At 37.9% G+C, this 20,433-nt stretch overlaps 1 protein-coding gene across 1 annotated transcript in view; it reads right to left on the minus strand.

Annotated features, from left to right (window-relative positions):
- Positions 1–20,433, minus strand: part of Mlip (muscular LMNA interacting protein) — a 101,129-nt gene that overhangs the window by 75,849 nt on the left and 4,847 nt on the right. The window contains exons 3-4 of the mRNA XM_035444225.1: positions 17,976–18,368; positions 4,706–6,241 (exon numbers count right to left, since the gene is read on the minus strand). Of these exons, the coding sequence (XP_035300116.1) occupies positions 4,706–6,241; positions 17,976–18,368 (1,929 nt within the window). The remainder of the gene's footprint in view (positions 1–4,705; positions 6,242–17,975; positions 18,369–20,433) is intronic.

Below are 20,433 nucleotides of genomic sequence, written 5' to 3' on the forward strand. Positions count from 1 at the left end.
GAGGAAAACCTACTACTGCCATTTTCTTAAACGAATAAAATTTCTAAATTTACTCTATGTATCCTTATACCCACCAATAAGTGTAGCTCTCACCACTCATCAAAAAAGGTACTTTCGTACAGGTGGAAGCTATTACAGAGATCTACAACTAGTCAAATACAGAATATACGTTACCATGGGGTTCTCAACCACAATTGCCATATCTGCAATGCAAACCCTACATCTTAAGTCTCAGGGAACATTGATGAAGAGGGAGAGGAAAGATTGTAAGAGCCAAAGGATGGGGATGCCTGCTGTTAAACAGTGTCTTCTTGACGTGGCAGGGAAGTCATTCCCATGAAATTTCAGCAATATGGTTGTCTAAATACCTTTCAGCATGACAACATAGATGGGGAAAATATCAGAAGCTTACACCTCTAGATGAAGAACTACAGCCAATCAGAAGTTATTGAGAGAAGGACAGTCTGTTTTCTTGAGAAATTAGGCCTGTGATAGGTATAAACCCAAGTATTCAGCCCTAAACCCATCTACACACAAACACTCATAAGATACTTAATAAGATGTAGTTAAGTAGACAGGGAGGTGGTGGGAGAAACATAGGAAGAGTTGTAGAGGACAGGAGATGTAAAATCAATGTAAATACTGCACTTGTATGAAATTAAAAATATATCTTCAGTAACTTCAATAAAAAGAAAACCTCCAACAGATTCATATCTTCCTCAAAGTAAAAATCATCAGAGGCCTCAGAGTAGAATCTGGCTTCAGGTCCCCCTTCCTCTAATGGCAGCATCCTTTTGCTCACTACACGCCTCAACACCTGCTCTGAATCTGTTTCTTCTTCCTATCAAGTACCCTTTGGCCTCAGGGATTTTCCTCATCGAACATCTCCTGCATAATAACTTCTCAAACAAATTCAGCAATCCGACACAAACCAGAGACACTGCCCCTTTCTGTACTGACCTTACTAGGCTGTGTTCTTCCTCATACCATTCCTGACCCTCTAAGAAGATACTTGACTTTCAATTTGGGAAATAGATAGTTTCTCTTCCACCACAGAATGTAATCTTTCTCAGAGGAGGTAATTTTGCATTTTTTAAACTTACTGTCATGTTTATGGCTGAGGGGAGCATATTAAATGAACAGTACATGCTTATTGAATGGGTCACCCTGATTAATTTTTTTAGCTCATGTTTCCTATCACTCATCTCTAAAATTGTATTTGGTTCTACAAAAAAATTGGGAAAGGCACATCCTTTATGTGGCACCAAGTTTTCGACATAACAAAATTGGAAATGTTTTTATGCCTTAAAGGAATGAGAGTTTAATAAATAGGACACTGGCTATGAAGTCTCATGAAGCAGTAAAAGCTTCCGACTGATACTGTAAACAAGCTGAGTCCAAATAGCTTTAAGCCAAACCATTGGAAGCACTCATTTGGAAGAAATTTGAAACCATTTTCAGTGAGTACTGGATTATATGGGCTTTTGATATAATAGTCTCTCCAACTCTATATGAAATACCATGGCAGCTCACTAGGAGGGAAAAAATCAAACTATTTTAAAAATGACAACCAATTATATCTGGCACAAAAACACAATCTTGGGGGAATGTTGTACCCCCATCTTTCCCAAAGGGGAAAGGTGTCTCAAACAATATAGAAGTTGATCAGAAAATAGTCTTTGCAATACTCAAAGAGCTGCCCATCCTATCCAGAGCCATGAACATACTATTCTATGGACATAAAAACAGACTATTTTAAAAGTATATCTGAATTTAGCATGTCAATTATACCATATTAATGCAATACAATTATGACAATGGCAAAGGAACTTCAAACATGTTTTCTGTCTGAATCAGCTCAGTACTCTCTAGCCATTGCATTTTATTTTAATATCAAAGGACATTTGGTATGGTCCAGACTTTGAATTGGCTTCCTTTAAGCATTTCTGTTTCAGTCTGTTGGCTACCTGTATTTGAGAACCCCTATCTATTTGGAGCAAAAAGCTTAAATAAATCTGATTACTTTTTTTACTTCAAAAAGAGCACTTTGCTTGGATTGGCACCACCCTAGAAAGAGTGAGGCAAGAAACAACTTGTGAAAGTGAACAAATTCTTTGTTATTTTGGAGTTTTGTCTAGTTTATCCTTGTCTTCTGTAATTTCACCAATTTAAACAAAACAGCCAGAAGAAAAACCAAAATTGGAATACAGTTCACTTTTGATGGTGTCAATCTGAATGAATTTCTATACTAAAGGCATTACTCCCAAGAAGGGTTATTTGTAATAAAAAGTAAGTTAGCTTTCTAACTGTAAATGATAGAAATGCAATAATAAAGAAATAAAAACTAAGATGAAAAGAAAGAGCATGTCACAGAAACACCTTCTTGGCAAAGTCATGAATTTGTGTGTTAAAACATTTTGTCAACCACGGAGTAGGTTACCATTTTGACTGACAGGTAAATAGTCTTTGTTGTTATTTTCATGGTCACCAATTTCAATCAGTATGTCTACCTCTACAGTTTCCTTAACTACTAATCAAGAAAGTTAAACAAATAAAGCTAGTGCTGAAATTCTTCAAAATTGAGAGAAAGAAAACCATGGAAAAGTAGGTCTTCCACTTATGGGCCTTTAATTTATCAAGGACTTTTCAGGCTTAGCCTCATCAAATGCTATCTATATTCGCTTTGGGATAAAACAGGAGCAAAGCACACTGGAGCACAAACAGAAACACTTTGAACAAACTTCTATGATGAAAAAAAACTTTCCACAAAGGATAATGGGTTATTTAAGTGTATGGCAAGTGTGCTGGCTAGTTTTTGTCAACTCAACACAAGCTCGGGTCAACTGGGAAGAAGTCTTAACTGAGAAAATGCCTCCATCACATTGTCCCATGGGCAAGTCTGTAGGGCATTTTATTTTATCAATGATTGCTGTTGGGATGGCCACCCAATGTGCATGGGACCATCTCTAGAAAGGGGGTCTTAGATTGTATAAAAATCAAACTGAATAGCTGGGCATGGTGGTACATGCCTTTAATCCCAGCACTCAAGAGGCAGAGACAGGCAGGTCTCTGTGAGTTCCAGGCCAGCCTGATCTACAGAGTGAGTTCCAGGACAGCCAAAACTGTTACATAGAGAAAGCCTATCTCCAAAAACAAACAAACAAAAATCAAAGTGAGCAACCATGGGAATCATGACAGTAAGCAGCATTCCTCCTGGGTCTCTGACCCAGTGCCTGCCTGATTTTCCTTCATGATGAACTATAAGCTATATCGTGAAATAAACCTTTTCCTCCCCACATTGATTTTGGTTATGGTGTTTTATCACAGCAATTGAAAAGCAAACCAGAACATCAAGAAAGCACTGGAGAATGATTCTCAGAAGCAGAGCATGGGGGTGGGTCTGCACTGGGGAGGTTGAAGCAGGAGTCACAAGTTCAAGGCCACATGGTCTGTGTAGGGATACTCTAATTTAAATTTAAAAATAAAAAATAACAAGTCAAAACACTCAGTAAATGATTAGATTGACAATTTTTAGTACATGATACACATATTTCACAACCAAGCATTTAAATTCAAATGTTAACAAGTTTTAAGGTGAATAATTACCTATTAATTCTTTTTAAAATTATCGAATGGACTCTTAGGAAAGCTAGTATTGTAGTAGGCACACAGTGTCTAATGCCTACTTTTTTAGTTGAAATGTATTCCAATTATCAATAACAATATCTTTTGAGTTGCTCTATTTCATTAACCTCACTTTCATTATCTGGTAATAACAGAAATGAACTCACTTTATGTAACACTCAAAAATCTAGAAACCGTAATATTAAAATATATGGAATTTAAAAGTTCCATATACTACTAATGCCAGCACTTTCACAGTTTTATTTTACTTGCTTAACAGCTATCAAATTCTGTGGGTAATAGGATTTATTCCTGAGTCCTTTGAGAATAGATGGGAAGCTGCCATGGCCTAGTATAGAACCACATGTTCCAAAAGGACTGAATTATGATGTCCCTCCTCAAACATTCCTTCCCTCATGTCAATAAATGGCATTTCACACCCGTGCTCAACAGACTACTTCAGAACATTTAAAGGCCAGCATTACTTTTATTTCTGGTTCTTCGTGCTCAGTTTATTCATTCTTCCTATATTGAATAATACTAAATAATAAGGACTTGCAGTAAATTAAATATCTTTGCATATGAAGAAAACTTCTATTCCCTTTGGCCTTAAATGTAGAGAGTAAAATCCAATTTTATTTAGCTTGCAGCATGTGGAGCAATGAAAAGAAAATCAGCCTTGCAGGAAGGAAAGAAGGGTGAAAATCATGACTAAACAAAGGCAAAGGAAATAGAACAATTTCAAACTGGTGTTGGTTATATCATGATCCGAGATCTATGCTATATGTAATATATTAATCAGTCTACTAACTATACTGTCAGTACAAAGTATTTTAATGGATAATGAGAACCTTCTTATTAAGTTACCAAAAATGTAGCATATTTTAAAATGCTATGCTTTTAATTGGAACCAAAGCTGCAGCCGACGCCCAGGAAAAGAATATAACTGTGTGTGTGTATGTTGTGTGTTTGTCCCTGGGGGTCATAGTCATAGGATGAACATAACAATTATCGATTTTTCCTTGAAAAGAAGATTCTTCCATATTTTGAAATAAACATGCAACATGCAAAAAGAAAATACCTTGGGCTTCTTATTTTCAGGGTCTGTTGACGTGGGCAGCGCACAAGGTGAGATCAGCTCCTTGGTTCTTGTTAGAGAGACAGGAAGTGATGGGTTTGGAACAAGTGAGCTGTGGTTGGGTATTGTGCTTTCAGACGGTCCAGTTCTTGAAGGACATGTACCACTGCCACAACTTGGGTACAGTGCTGAAGGACTAGGTTGGAGTACCTGGGTGAGTGAACCCTCAGGAGAAAGACTGGGTTGAAAAGCAGAGCCAGCATGGGAGATGGGAGGAGCAGGAAGAACGGAAGGGCGCAACCCCGGGCCTGAGTGTTGTTGAGAGCAGGCTCTTTTGGATCTGTCTATCAGGTCTGAGAGGGCTGGGGAGGGGTGGAAACATTTCTCTAGAGAGGAAAGGGCAGTGCTCTCATTAACAGGAGATGCAGAGGATAACAAGGTAGAGGGTGGTGTGCAAATATTCCTGTTCTTTTCTGGAACCCTGAAGTCACCATGTTGTCTGCCCTCCGAAGAAGGAAGAGGAGATGAGCTCGGTGCGATTGGAGGGACCTTAGCAAAACCGAATGTGTCCGTCTGTAATTGGGGTAGTGTTGCACTGCTCCTCAGTGTGCCTCGTGGTATTTTCTCTATATCCATAGAAGTATAGCTGCTACTGTCAGGTGCTGGTGCAGATATGGGGTACACCTGAGAAAGTGGGGGAGACTTGGGAATAAAAGGGAGGTGGCAGGATTGGGGTGTCTCTGCAGAAGCCTGGTGTTCTCCTTGCTCTGTAGACCCAGCTGTCAAGGAACAACTTGAGAGAGATTTCTTAGGTGTGGGGGAAGATGGCTTCATTCTTTGATCAAGTGTGAGAGTGGAAGAGGCCAGGGAATTGAGGGAGAAGGTTGGGCAGGATGCAGGGGATAAAGGCCTTTGGTGAGAAGGGTTTGATTTGAGGATAGCAGTGAGGAAAGAGAGCCGAGAGGGTACTGGGGACTTCAGCCCTGACTTTGAAAGATTGCTACTGGATGACATGCGGCTACAGACAGTAGATAAAGAGCCATGGGAAGAGGAGGTAAGAGGTTTGGGACTTGGAGACAGTGAATGCATGACAATGCGGACCGGTATGTAGGAAGGTGAAGGTGACTTCAGAGAAGCACCCGAGGCAGGTGAAGGAGAAGTTCTCAGATCTTCCCTGGGATTAAGAACAGGAGCAGTTGACATTTTCTTCTGTGCTTCGGGTGCCAGCCCGCGTGTGTGACCAGCTACATTTGAACCACATAAACTAGAACCTGGCAGTTGAGTGGAAGGAGAAAATACTAATGACGAAGCACCTCTCCATTCGGAAAGGGGGGAATCGTGAGCAGTAGTGTGGAAATACGTAGCTGTTTCTTCCACCGAGTTCCCTGTGACATCCAGCCTGCGAGTGTGAAACTCCTCTAGCACAGAGGCTCCTCTGACGTTAGCTGGGATGGGTGGTGTTTTCTGATTAGTTGGAGAAACAAAGGAGAAAGCAGGTGGTTTACGAGCAAGCTGCTCAGAGGTAGTGGGAGAAGTTAGCTAGAGGAAAGAAAAATAGATTGAAATAGGACATTACTTACGAAATTATCAAAATATTCTTTTTACTGTGTGCTTATGCCAACAGCCCTTCTTCTAGTTTACATAAAATGAGACATTTTAAGCCTCTATTACTAATGAAGGAGTTTATGATTACTAATGAGACATGGCTTTGAATTTCAAATGAGATATGAAGAGTGAAGTGCTACATTTATTCTCTGAAACAAAAATCAATATAAAATTCGTTTTCACAGTTATATTGTAAAAAAATAATTTATTCAAAATATTTAAAATAGCTGTCCTAATTTGGAATTGTATAATGTGTAAGGATTGAAGTTGTCTTCATTACAAATTTCAAACTTTATTTTGGAAAATGGAATAGATTTTTTTCTACCATTGAAAGAAAATAAACCACAGCTTGATAACGACTAGAATCCTAAATGTTAATATATTTCCATTGCTTAAAATTCAAAAGACTTGGACTACATATTGTGAATCTGCCCAGAATTCAAAGGATGAAGCTCCCAACAGCAACACACAGTAATAAATTGAGAGAGGGAACACCAGGTCTAAAATAGAGAGGGCACTTTAGCTTGTTTCCCCTAATCACTTGGCAGAATGAACATATAACAATAATTTAGCAAACACTTAGCCAATGATTTAGGTTCTTCTGGAACCAATGGGCTCTCTTTCTTATGAAAAGAAGCCAGAGCACTTTAAAATCTATTTGAAACTAGGCGACTGCCAATCCTCCATCAAAAAAGAAGAAAAATGTTAAAACATAATTTTACTTAAGGTAGAGCTAGCCTGTGTAATAGCATGTATATGTATTCTTGCACCATTAAAGTAGTCCAGAACTTAAGACAAATGCTAAAATCATGGCAAAGTTTTAAAACAGAGACTTTAAGATTATTAATTTGATTTTATCAGATTAGAAAATTCAAGTATGCAAGGCCAGTGAACTTGAGAAATATGAGTCATCTAAAATATTAATGAATATTAATATACACAGTGCACTAAGCAAATAGCAGGAAAATGTCTATAAATTTAAACCAGCAAATTATCATTTGTAGATGAAAGACATATTTTAGGATTTTTGTTTCAGATCCATGTGAATAAAATTTCTAACAGACCCACTGTAAGGAGCTTCATGACATGTAGTCTCAAGCCCTAAAAACACTTAAATCTAACAAATTCAAACATTTTATTTCAAACCCCTTAGCCTCTGAGCAAACACACCTCAAATATTCCTTTTATAAATATAAAGACTAGCAAGTAATTTTGCCACATAAATAATATTTGAAATCATTGACAGAGTCCAGAATATCAAAACATCACTGAAAATGAAAAATCAAACAGAACCCAATCAAACTGAGAAAGCTTAATCATTCCCATGCAGTTTATCTTGGAATAATGTGTTTATGCAACTGATGCATATTGTTGGGGAGGATATTTAAATGCAAACATCACTGACTGGGCAACACAATTCCACTGTTACTAAAAGATGACAACATTTTATTTGAAGTTCTACAATAATTTGTAGTTGGAGTTACATTTAATGTTAAAAAAAAACATTCTTTCAAGAGTTCCTATTCTTCCTGTGTGTGTGTGTGTGTGTGTGTGTGTGTGTGTGTGTGTGTGTGTGTGTGTACTGTGTCTGTGAGAGCACTTTAACCATGAAAAAAGAAAAATGGGAACATTTCAAGTCTCCAGGATGTCACTACATACTGTACCCTACTTAGAAAAGCTATTAGAATTTGCTAGAGATTTTTTTTCCATAAATTACTGATGACTGCCAGGAGAATTCAACTATCTTTCCAGCAATGCTGTTTTCTAAGAACTTCAACATATGCAACAAACTATCAGTTTGTCTTGATTGGTTACTAAATTGCCATCATGTTAAGAACATAGGCTCCTTATTTTTTACATTAGTAAAAGTAAAAAGGTCCCCCTGAAACTTTCTACAGGTCCAAGCCTCTATGTCCCTAACATCCTACTGCATTGTGTGATATTTTTCCTAATAAAATTCAGAATTTTGTCACACAATTAGTGAGAAAATTCTGGAGCACCAATGTTTAATAATATTTATTATGTTGATCTAAATGTAATTGTACTTAATTTTCCAGTTAGAATATTACTATATTTACAATATACCAATTAATAATTTCCAAATGCACTATAATATTATTCTAATTTACACTAACATGTAACTAACTATAGCACTATAATTTTATATACTTTCTAGATACAAGGGATTCATCATTAATTTTAAGAAATTCACAATCCTGAGTCCATATTATTTTCATTCCTTTTATAAAAGAAAGAGGCAAAGACATAAATGAATAATTTCATGGAGAAAGAAGGGAGGGTCACTCACCAAATTCTCAATCAGTAACTTGGAACGGTCCTTCATTTCACCTCTAAACCCATTGCCAACACCAGCAATGGTAAACTGTTTCATTGAAATATACAGTACATTCCTGTAAATCTTTCCCCATTAATAACTACTCTGTGTTCTCAACCATTCCTCTTCTTCTCCCACATTGTTTGAGCATTCCTCTGGTGCTAACTGTGCTTATCCCCAGCACTCTTATTTCCTTGAGCTCTTGACCACATTCTTCCTCCATAGGCATTCTCAAGACACTCTTCTTAAAAGGCTGTCCTAAACTTTTGGATGCAGTTTCAGAACTCTAATGAGAGAAGATGCTTGCAATATGCTACTATCCTAAGGTAGATCAACTTCATCACTGCATTGTCTATCATTGAGGACCTAAATTCTTTAAACAGCGATGCTATTAGAGAGCTGCCTTATAATTCATTTTAGTAAATCTAAAGTTAACTGTGGCTTTACACGTTCACTTTTTCTAATGTGTCAAAGAGATTTGAGAGTGTCTACATCAAAGCTGAAGTGACTGCTCTGTTATCTGAGATGTGAGCATTGCCAGATGCTAGTCCTCCACAACTACACCCTCCCCAGAATCATCACAACCTTGTAGAAAGCACCCAATTGTCCTATCTGCAATCATTATATCATAGAAAGGTGGCCTTCTACATAGTAGCTGGTCCTCTTCTAAGGCATAAATATAAAACCACCAGGACAATTCTTAGCCTTTCTTATCTGAACCAATGAAATAATGTTGTCTGATATTCCTAACTCTAGCTTTAATCCATATAACTCAGCACTGAGTTGAACTTTTAAAATCTTGAGTGAACATCCATACTCAAGACTTCATCAGTGCTAGGGTGAACCAAAAGTGTTCCCTTCATTACATAGCCCTTCTCTTGCTATTCAGTCTCATCTCACTAACTTCTCAATACTTTCCATTTTAGGTTTTGGCAATACTTTTGTCAGTCTTAGCATTTTTGTGAGCCTTGTTAATATTATAGCAAGCTTGGTCTCTAGTCAATTCTCTGGAAAATCTTCACTCTTAATCCCACTGCCATTACATTTCTAACCATTGTCAGCACAAAGTTATGGCAAAACAAAACCTGGCACCACCCTGTCAGAGAATAGGGTCAGTGCATTTGATTTACAACATATCCTGTACAGCAGCACTGTTTGAAAATGGGGCAAGCATCCTGCACCTGTGCAGAGTGGTCCCTTTCTCAATAAACATTTGGCACTGTGGGTGGTTTTCAAGGTCAGTTGTTTCAACTGGACTTCTCTCCACTTTGGAAGAGTTAACTCTTCCAAAGTTAATATTCTCCTCCAACCCTTAAACCCCCCCCCCGATATTTAAAAATCGAATTATCCCTGTGTACTCTAAATCACAGGTGCACTGGCATGCTCTATAAGTATTCAATCTTTTTATGGTTTTACTAACTCTCCAATCCTAACAGAATTATGAAGAGAAATTCAACCTCTTCAAATTTTAACAGTAAGCATCACTGGTGGGTGGTGAAAATGCCAGCAATCTTCTGCTTTTTGCTGGATCCCTTGTCTCAGAACTTAATCTGGGCCAGTGGTATAATAGCAAATCTTCTAAAGGAAACAGTTACTTGGAAAGTTGCTGCACAAGGGCTTGCTTGGGCTCCTCTGTAGAGTCTCAGTCATACCACAATGGGATTATTCTTCTTATTCTGCACTAGGTTGATGTAGTCCTTACCTCCCCAAACAGACAAAATTGCATTCTGACATCAGCAAGTCCGGAAACCATTGTCTGAAATGCCTACAGCATATCCTGTTGGAATTCCCAACTCAACCTGATTTCCATGTAAGCAATTCCTTTGTCTATGGCCACTAGTATAAACTGAGCCATGTGGAGGAAATAACTACAGTTTGTGAAAACTAGGGATTTTTGCGAGCATTTAACAGAGCCTGGGGTCTCCCAATAACTCAGAAAAGCTCTCCTACATTATATCTGCTCTCCCTTGCTACAGAAGCAGAGAGGGAATACTAAAGGAGCAAATCCAAACAGAAAGACAAATGGTGAGAAGGCAGAGGAAAGATCACCAGAGAAAAGTGGTTTAAATGAATAAAACTACATGCTTGTATTTTGTTTTCTATCAACTATAAGGTTGAACATACATAAATGTTTATCACCTACCATGAGAGCCCAGCTACTTGGTTAAGACATTAATCACCTGTCATCCACTCATGCTAGGTTGGACTACCTTTATGTTTCTTGTTTTGCATGCAGTTGGGGTCTTCTAGCTATGATCTTTCTGGGGTTTTTTATGTATACACTCCATACTGCAGAAACTTGTTGGTGGGCCCAAAGCTAGTCCTTCCAAAAGTTAGCAGAATCCAACAAGAAGTTTAATGCTCCAACTTATTTCAAGATTTTCTACATCTAAATTCCTTGGGCTATAAGCAAAATAACAGCAACATCACTAATTATGAGACAGTGACCCAGGGCTATCTTAGCCCTATTAGCCCTATTATAGCTCTCACTCAGCTGTGAATAATCATCAAGAGTTATAGGATGATAATGTCTTTTCCATATATATTTCCCAAGACCATTTGCTTAATCATTCCTGTGATATTTTTTAAGTAGTCTCACTAGTTCAGGAATTGTGTTAGATGGTAGGGTCCAAAAGAGGGAAGAAAAAAGTTTGTCAGCAAACTGTTCTAATGGGATAAAACATGCAAAAACTACTTGGCGCAATGTGCTGGTGTGACTAAGGTGTTCCTTATAAAAACTGAAGCCTGAGAATATTATGGTTTATGAAATGCAAGTACTTACTGACACTTATGATTGGGATACATTCTTAGAAATGCATCACTAACTGACTTCATCATTGTGCAAACACTACAGAGAGCGCAAGTAGAACCTAGACCTCCACATTCATCATTGTGCAATCATTACAGAGAGCACAAGTAGAACCTAGACCTCCACAACAGCACTATACACTATAACTTTGATTCGGACCACAACTGCATGTGCACTTATCATTTACCTAAGTATTATTATATTGCATATTATTGGATCTAACAAATACAGTAATATCCAAATTGACTAGAATTTTGTATTATAACCTTATTTGTTTTACTTTACCCAACTCTTTTGAACTTATTGTCTATATCCTCTCCGCAGTTCTCATACCCAAGCTGTATCCAAATATATAAATCCTCTTGCTCTTTTATGTCTCTTATTATGTGTCCCCAAGCATGTTGCCATCCTAACCTTCTTTTTTTAAGGGATGAAAAGGTTTATTATGATCTCAGAGGTGACGGTCCACCATAGTGGGAAAGACATGGCTGAGTGGCTCAGTTTGTGGCAATGGAACCTTGTCTTTTTACACCTGGTGTCCAGTGCAGAGCCTAGAACATGGTAGTAGGGTTTAGTAAACATTTGGTGAACCATCCCAACCTTCTTAAATAGAGAAGGTCATGTGTTGAGAGCTTACCATAGCTAGACACAGTTACATGGCTCCAAGTTTCTCTCTCTCTCTCTCTCTCTCTCTCTCTCTCTCTCTCTCTCTCTCTCTCTCCCTCTCTGTCTGTCTGTCTGTCTGCCTATTTCTGTTTCTCTATCTGTCTCTCTGTCTCTGTCTCTTTCTGTCTCTCTGTCTCTGCCTCTCCCTGTGTGTCCTTGTGTGTGTATGTATCATTTTATCTAATCTTCTTAAAGAAGTTGATATTACCTTGTTGTTTTGTGAGCCTAACCTTTAATGACTGAACAACTCTCCAGCTCAAAAGTTGATATTCTCACCTAATTATATTATTTTTATTATTATTATTTTGATTTTTTGAGACAGGATTTCTCTGTATTGCTTTGCATCCTGTCCTGGAACTCGCTCTGTAGACTAGGTTGGCTTCAAACTCACAGAGATCTACCTGCCTCTGCCTCCTGAGTGCTGGAATTAAAGGTGTGTGCCACCAATGCCCAGCTCCTCACCTAATTGTATAAATGAAGAAAGTAATCCTGTTTTCAGGTGACTTGCTTAGAGGATCAGGCAAGTAAGGCTCCTATCTCATATCTGTTTCTGTATCTGTACCTCCTAAATAGTGACTTCCATGACTTTACTTCCCATCTATTTCTTAGCTCTATCCACCCTATATACTCACACTCTTCTCACTAAGGTCATTAAATAATCTCCTAATTTTTAGAGTTAAAGGACTTGAAGTGACACACTTCATTGTTCTTGTTTTACATCTCAATTACAAACTTCCTCTTTTGAAAGTCTCTTATGTATAGAGACTGAAAAAATTTTAGACTATTTCATGAATATTTAAATATCTCCTATCTAAATTTTAGTTAAGATTTTTATTCAATTATTTACTTTATTTTCAATAGCATATTTGCTTTTTGTTTACACTTTATTTACTGATTGTACTTACTGACTTATTTTTTTTTAAGTATGTGCTTTCACTTAAACATTCCACTTGGAGGTGGCTTAAAAGAAAATGGCCCCTAAAGGAAGAGGCACTATTAGGAGGTGTAGTTTTGTTGGAGTAGTTGTGGCCCTGTTGGAAGAAGTATGTCACTGTGGAGGGTGGGCTTTGAGGTCTCCTATGCTTAAGCCACTCACAGTGTGACACTAAATTTACTTCCTGTTGCCTGCAGCTCAAGATATAGAACTCTCAGTCCCTTCTCCAACACTACATCCACCTGCATGCCAACATGTCCCACCATGATGATAATGCTGGACTAAACCTCTGAAACCAATTAAATGGTTTATTTTATAGAAGTTACTTTGGTCATGGTGTCTCTTCATAGCAATAGAAACCCTAAGACAGAAGTTGGTAACAGGGACTGGAGTATTGCTGTGATAGGCCTGAACATATTTTTGTTTGGGAATTTGAACTTTGGTACTTTGGATTAGGAGAGTAGTAGGATACTTTAAGAGCAGCTTAAAAAATAATTAATAAATAAATAAATAAATAAATAAATAAATAATGGGTCATCCTAGTAGGGCCATGAAATACAATGGCACCTAGAATGATTTGAATTATGGAGGGCTGACTCAAGAGATTTCTGAGAAGAATTTTAGTATGTTGCATAGAGATGGTTCTTGTGATGTTTTGGTAAAGAATGTAGCTGTTTTTTGTCCTTTTCAAAAATGTCTGCCTGAGACTAAAGTGAACAGTTTTGGATTAATTCCATTGACAGAGGATCTCTGAAAACAGCCTAGTATTGACTCTTTGATATGGTTATGAGTGGTTACTCTTGTGAAGATTTGTAATGAAAAGGAGAAAGTTGAGAAAGTAAAAATACAAAATATACAATTTGAGGAGAAAAGGAACACCGAGAGATAAGTCCTGTCTTCAAGAAGCTAGAAAATGGAATAAAGAGAGTAGTTACCTCAAGCAAGATCCCACCAAGCTAAGTTTCCAACTTGTGAAAAGGAATTAAAGAAAAACCTAGAGCTGGGTGTGGTGGTGCATGACTTTAGTCTCAGCCCTCCAGAGGCAGAGGCAGGCAGATCTCTGAGTTTGAGGCCAGCCCAGCCTATAGATCTAGTTCCAGGAGAGCCAAGCTTAAGCAGTGAAGTAAACCATGGAAAACAGAAAGCTGGTGAAAATTTAACTAGTCAAGGGGGCAATGTCCCAGCCCCAACAAGCAGAAGAACTTAGCAGCTTCAGTTGGCCACCTGGTTCTAGCTTTAGAGTGAAGGATACAATAAAAGGGCAATGTAATTTCCCTCCATGACTAAAGAAAACCACTAAGGCCAAGCATGTCCGAAGTGAATGGAGGCCTACAAAAGCCATTGCATGAAGTTTTGATGGTGCAGCCTGGATAGCCTTGGAGACTCCAAGATGTTTGAGATGCCGCAGTGTAGGAGAGACACTAACAGCATGTAAGCAGCCTAAGAAAGAGAAGTGTGTTGCAGTCCACAAAGATGAAAGGAGTTGGAGATTTGAATCTATTTTGACGTCAGACATGGAGATGTAGACTTTGAAGTTTGCCCAGCTGGTTTTCAGTCTTGCTTTGAACTTTAGACTTTTAAATTAGTTTGAGACTGTTATAGACTAAGGGGACTTTTGAAGTCCGACTGAATGCATTTTTGCATTATGATATGGCTACAGGACTTTGGGAGCAAGGAAGTGGAATCTGGTGGTTCGAAAGAAAATGGTCCCCAAGAGAGCAGTTTTGTTGAAGTGGGTATGACCTTGTTGGAAAAAGTGTGTCACTGTGGGGGTGAGATTTTAGGTTCTCTATGCTCAAGCTACTCACAGTGTGTCACTCAATTCCCGTCCTATTGCCTGTGGATCAAGATGTAGAAATCTTAGCCCTTTCTCCAGCACCATATCTGCCTGCATGCTGCCATGACCCACCACAATTATAATGGACTAAACCTCTGAAACTGTAAGTCACCCCAATTAAAAGTTTTCCTTTATAAGAGTTATCATGGTCATGGTATCTCTTTACAGTAATAGAAAGCCTAACTAGGACACACTTCAAAGAAGATATTTGGGATATATACCAAACCACAAAATTTGTATTAGTATTTTTAGAATATACTAAGTCAATAGGAGACTAAAATGTTTAATAAAAATGAAATCAATATGAGCTGCATCTTTAAGGACTTTACAAACTGTTAAGGAAGATAAGATATTACTAAATAGTAATAATGCATGCTAGACTGTGGCTATTTAAAATTGTGTGCTAAAGAACTATCAGAATTGTATGGAGGAGAGTTACTCTCACTGAGGGCATCTAAACAAATTTCATGAGGTTAGTATCTGAGCAAGGACTTCAGAGATGAAGAGAATGTGAAATTAGCAATATTTGGTTTTTTCCCTATACCTTAGTGAAGCTCACTTTCATACAAAGCACTTCTCTAAAAAATTTAACAAAAATAAGCCTGTATTTCAAGTTATTTTCAATCTAATTAAGAAAAAAAGATCAATTGGTAAAAGTGGAAAGGAATAATCCACCATCAAATAACATCACAAAAACAAAGGAGCACTAATTGGTCTCCAGGAAGTGGTCCAGCTAAGCATCAGTATCAAACACCATGGATGTAGGTTCTGGGAAGATATCATTCAAGAGATTAAAAAAAGAGATCAGCAATGAATGAGTGGGCTGTTTGTACTGAGTGTTATTTCATAAGAGCTAAAGAAAAACAGTGCAAGATATGGCTAGATTAAGAGTCTAGACTATGGAAAGGGCAAAGGCCAGGTGAAGAGTTGAAGCCACTCTTTAGAATACCTTGTTTCTGAATAACAAGTAATGCAAACTTACAGGCAGTTCTATATCTGGGTTCATTTTTCTTTATAAGAAAGACCAGAGATTTGCTTCATTGACTACATTTCTAAATGAAAAAACTAATGATGTTAATATCTAGTAACCAGTCTTGAGATTTATTGTCAAATTTTTACAAACTCCCACTACTATCTTAATTTCTGCTCTGGTCATTTCTTGTTAGTTTACAATGGTGAGTAACAGCTGTCCTTATCTCATCATGATCTACGTCATCACAGGAACTGAAACAGAAAAACAAGTATCAGTTTCCTGACATCAGGATCCAGCACCTCTCTATAGCTTGTAACCATAATCTTTAGCTCCTAAGGAACTAGGTTTGTTCCTACCTTTTGGTTTGGCACTTAGGTAACTTCATCTATCTTCTAGGAAAAAAGTATTCCCAAGTATGAGCTCATCCTATGCTTTGACCTCTCTATATTTGACTACACAAAGCAAAATAAATGACCAGTTCAAGGAATTACATCTACTAACAGAAAAAGAAGAAATAAAATCTCCAAATTTCTTCATAAGAATGCTTCCTTTACATTTATTATGCTACTGCTCTTATCAAAGTGGCCACATTCTATTGTTTTCCCTGGCAACAGAAATCCATGACACTCCTTTTGCTTATCAATTTTCCTGAGGTGATGTCTGAGAAAGTAATGTCTGAGTCTGTGCTGCCTTTGAGAACAGCCTGACTTACATTACTAAAGTACTTTGTTCCAGTACCTCTCTGAGAATAAATTTTTAACAAGTAATGTTTTAGAGACTGGAGAGATTGCTCAGTGGTTAATGGCACTGGCTGTTTCTGCAGAGGACCTGAGTTCAATTTCCAACATTCATATGGAAGCTCACAACAATCTATATAACTCCAGTTCCAGATGATCTGATGCTCTCTCTGGCTTCCAGGGGCAACAGGCATAGTACACAGACACACAGTCAGAAAAAAAAACAAAACACAAAACACCCATACTCATAAAAATTTTTTAAGGATGAAAGGTGTGTGTGTGTGTGTGTGTGTGTGTGTGTGTGTGTGTTATGTTTTATACCTAGATCCACAATAACAATACCCTAGAGAGCATCTTCCATTACAAACAGGCAGTGGAGTATGCCAGATGCTTGAAAGTAATAAAAAATTATAGCATCAGTGAAGGCTAGAGGAATAGACATAAGTGACAACAAATGTGGAACACCTACACTTGCTAAATCAGAATATCACAAAAGACTAATTTGGCAGATAAAAAAGAATGTCCTTTAGTCTACTTTATAATGCTTATAAGGGTGTGTCTAGATAGAACCTAAACAGGATGTCTTAGAACTAGCTCACTCCCCACTGTCAAACAGTGAGATCTCTCCCTGCAGTACCTTCAAAGTCAGCCTCTGTGTCCCTGGTCTTCCAACCACACCTTGCATTTCAGAGGCACCTGGCACTTCAGTTATATTCAGTAGCCAGTCAGCATCAGAATCTTCCTATATCTTCCTTCAAACTCCCTTCCCGTCTCTCTTGCCATCACAGAATGGGCTTTTCCTATGACAATATTGGCTCTCCACCTTAGAAGATGCTTCCATCTCACTGATAAATTTCCAAGTGGGATATGCTTCCCAGCTTCACTGAACTCAGTTCCATCTTAGCATGTTCCAGAACCACACAGACAGGCACTTTCCTTAAGACACACATGGGAAAATCCATTCCTTACATACTCTTATTTCCTGGCCTATCCTTTTATTATTCCTTTATTGGTTTAAAAGTACTGTGTTTACTCCTAAGATATATTTAATGCTTCTTGGATATTTCATGTTTGAAATGTGCTTCTTGATGCTCCCAGTAACCTCCATAATGTCAGCCTTCTCCAAAACTTGCTCAAAAGGAAAATATAATATTTTCCCAAATCTACTCTAGCTAAATGTGTTATATTTTCTGTCCAGTGATTCACAATATAATTTCTAGTCTCATCAACTTCTCTATGCTTATTTATACTGTGATTATTTGTCATCTTGAAATTTGGAGTTCTTAATACAGTTTTGAGAGTTACCTATTCCTTAAACAGGAAAATGAAGATACACACAACAAAAGATAATGAAAATGGCACTCAGATGAAACCTACCTGTCCATGCTTTTGCTGAGGGGCCATCCCATGAGGAATTTCCGGATGTGATGAGGCCTTGAGATCAACCTCACGTACTTTGGGACGTACCACACCAGAAGCCAGACTGGAAGAAATAGCCAAAGACTTGGGCCGGGTAGCTCTGCTGCCTGTTCCTCCTGAGGGACCTTGTTCACTTTGTCTGCTTGTAGCTTCATCTTCCCCATCAGAATCCACAATAAAAACATATTCTGCTTTGAAGAGGTCACCTTGATGCATTCCTTGTGGTTCGTTCCTACCAAATTTTGTTCCTTGTGAATTCCTTCCGCTGACCTCTGAGGGATAAGCCAGTATCCTCTGGTCTCTCTCCTGCTTGCTGTCACAGCTGAAGGTCATATGGTCACTGTACTCAAACTGCAACAAATGTAGGAAGATAAAAAATATTGACATGGGGTGACAAATGCATCTTTTTTGTTAATCTATGCTAAAAAGTTTAACCCACTCATGGAAAGGCTTTTAATGCATTAAAATACCAGGCTTGCCTGAGAGAGATGGCCTGAAAAAAATGCTTCCTTTTACTGGCTCATCTGTTTGTACTGACCCAAGTCCAAAAGACTTAGAGTTCAGGCTTAACATCAACAAGTAAAGCTTACTGCTTCCCAGTAAATCATGAGGAAGGGAGGCAGGAAAGGAACCAGGATGGACGGAGCAAGAAGAATGATCAAAGAAGATATTCACAAAGTAGCTGTCATGTGGATTGGACAAGTTTTAGTAAACTATCACACAACCAGCATATCCTTTATTAACAATGGTGTTGGGGAATCCTATGAAAAAAAATCCCAAAATAAAATAAATTCCTAAACTTTTAAAAGGAAAGGTAGCATTGACACAAAATACATCAATTATCAGAATGAATAATCTAAGCTAATTGGAAGGAGCTCATGAATGAGACTTTATTAAGATACAGGGGCTGGAATGATGTGTGAGTGAGTAAAAAACTTGCTATAGGAGTGTGAAGACTTGATTTCAGATGCCTAGCACCCAGAAAAGAAAAGCTAAGTGGTACACACATGCCTAGAACACCATCACTGTGGTTAAGGGACTTGCTAAGCAGTCAGTCAGCTACTCTAGTCAGCCAGTCGGCTACTCTAGTTAAAACAGTGACCTTGTTTCAAAAGTTGTGGTAGAAAAGCAACCAAGGAAGACACCCAGAGTCCACCTTTGGCCTAGACTCTTGCCGAAATTGACAAAATTTACATGCCCATGTATAAAAATATAGACAAACTTGATATAAAGTGTGGGGTTTTTTTTCAGTACATTATTTCATTTTGAGCTGCCACTTTGAACTGGGAATTTTCAATTTTTCCATACATTTTTTATGAATATTCAGAATGTTTACAAGACCAGAATTCATATAATTTTATCAAGCTATCTAATTTATTTTTCTAACCTAACAGCCATTGACAGATGGTGTTTAGAAGACTCAATGCCAATTCCTTGTTTTGATAACCATTCAATGATTGTCCTCTTTTTTAAAGCAACTTTTCTATAATGCTCAAATTAGTTCAAAAGAAAAACATAAGTCACTAAATACTAACAAGTTCAACTGTAGTAGTCAATTTAACATATGCTAACATATATGTGTTATATGAATAGAGACAGAAGTCAAAAATTGAGTAAGTACAAACAAAAAAAAGAAGAAAAAGCTAGGCGTTGGTGGCACACACCTTTAATCCCAACACTCGGGAGGCAGAGGCAGGCAGATCTCTGTGAGTTCGAGGCCAGCCTGGTCTACCGAGTGAGTTCCAGGATAGTCTCCAAAACAATACAAAGAAACCCTGTCTTCAAAAAAAATTGAGTAAGTACAACTAAATTGAAAAGGTAATTTGTATTCCCAGTCCACACTGTATCCTGATACTGATGCAGTCTAAATGACACTGGTGAAGCTTGTCAGATGTGGCTTTCTCTAATTTTTTTGTTCACCATGACCTCGAGTTTCACCATACATTCTCCCTATCTTTGCTTTCATTGTCTTCTCAATAACTTGTAAGTCCTGTGTGTTGTTATTATCCACTTGGAATATAGTACTAGCCTGATCTTCTTCACAAGCCACCTGAAGTCATTATTACTTTCTTCATTTATAAAATGAGAATATCAACTTTTGAGATGGAGAGATGGTTCAACCATTAAAGGTTAGGCTCGCAAGCAAAACAGCAAGATAATGCCGGCCTTCTTTAAGATGATTAAATGAGATGATACACTCATACTCATGGACACACACAACAGAGAGAGAGAGAGAGAGAGAGAGAGAGAGAGAGAGAGAGAGAGAAGCTGGAAGTGTGGAACTGTGTTTGGCTGGGGTAAGCTCTTGACACATGGCTTTACTTAAGAAGATTGGGGTGGCAACGTGTTTGGGGACACATAATAAGAGACATAAAGCTTTATACATTTGTTCGGATATATATATATATGCATATAT

Source organism: Cricetulus griseus, chromosome 4 (genome assembly GCF_003668045.3).
Source record: "Cricetulus griseus strain 17A/GY chromosome 4, alternate assembly CriGri-PICRH-1.0, whole genome shotgun sequence".
Lineage (NCBI taxonomy): Eukaryota > Metazoa > Chordata > Mammalia > Rodentia > Cricetidae > Cricetulus > Cricetulus griseus.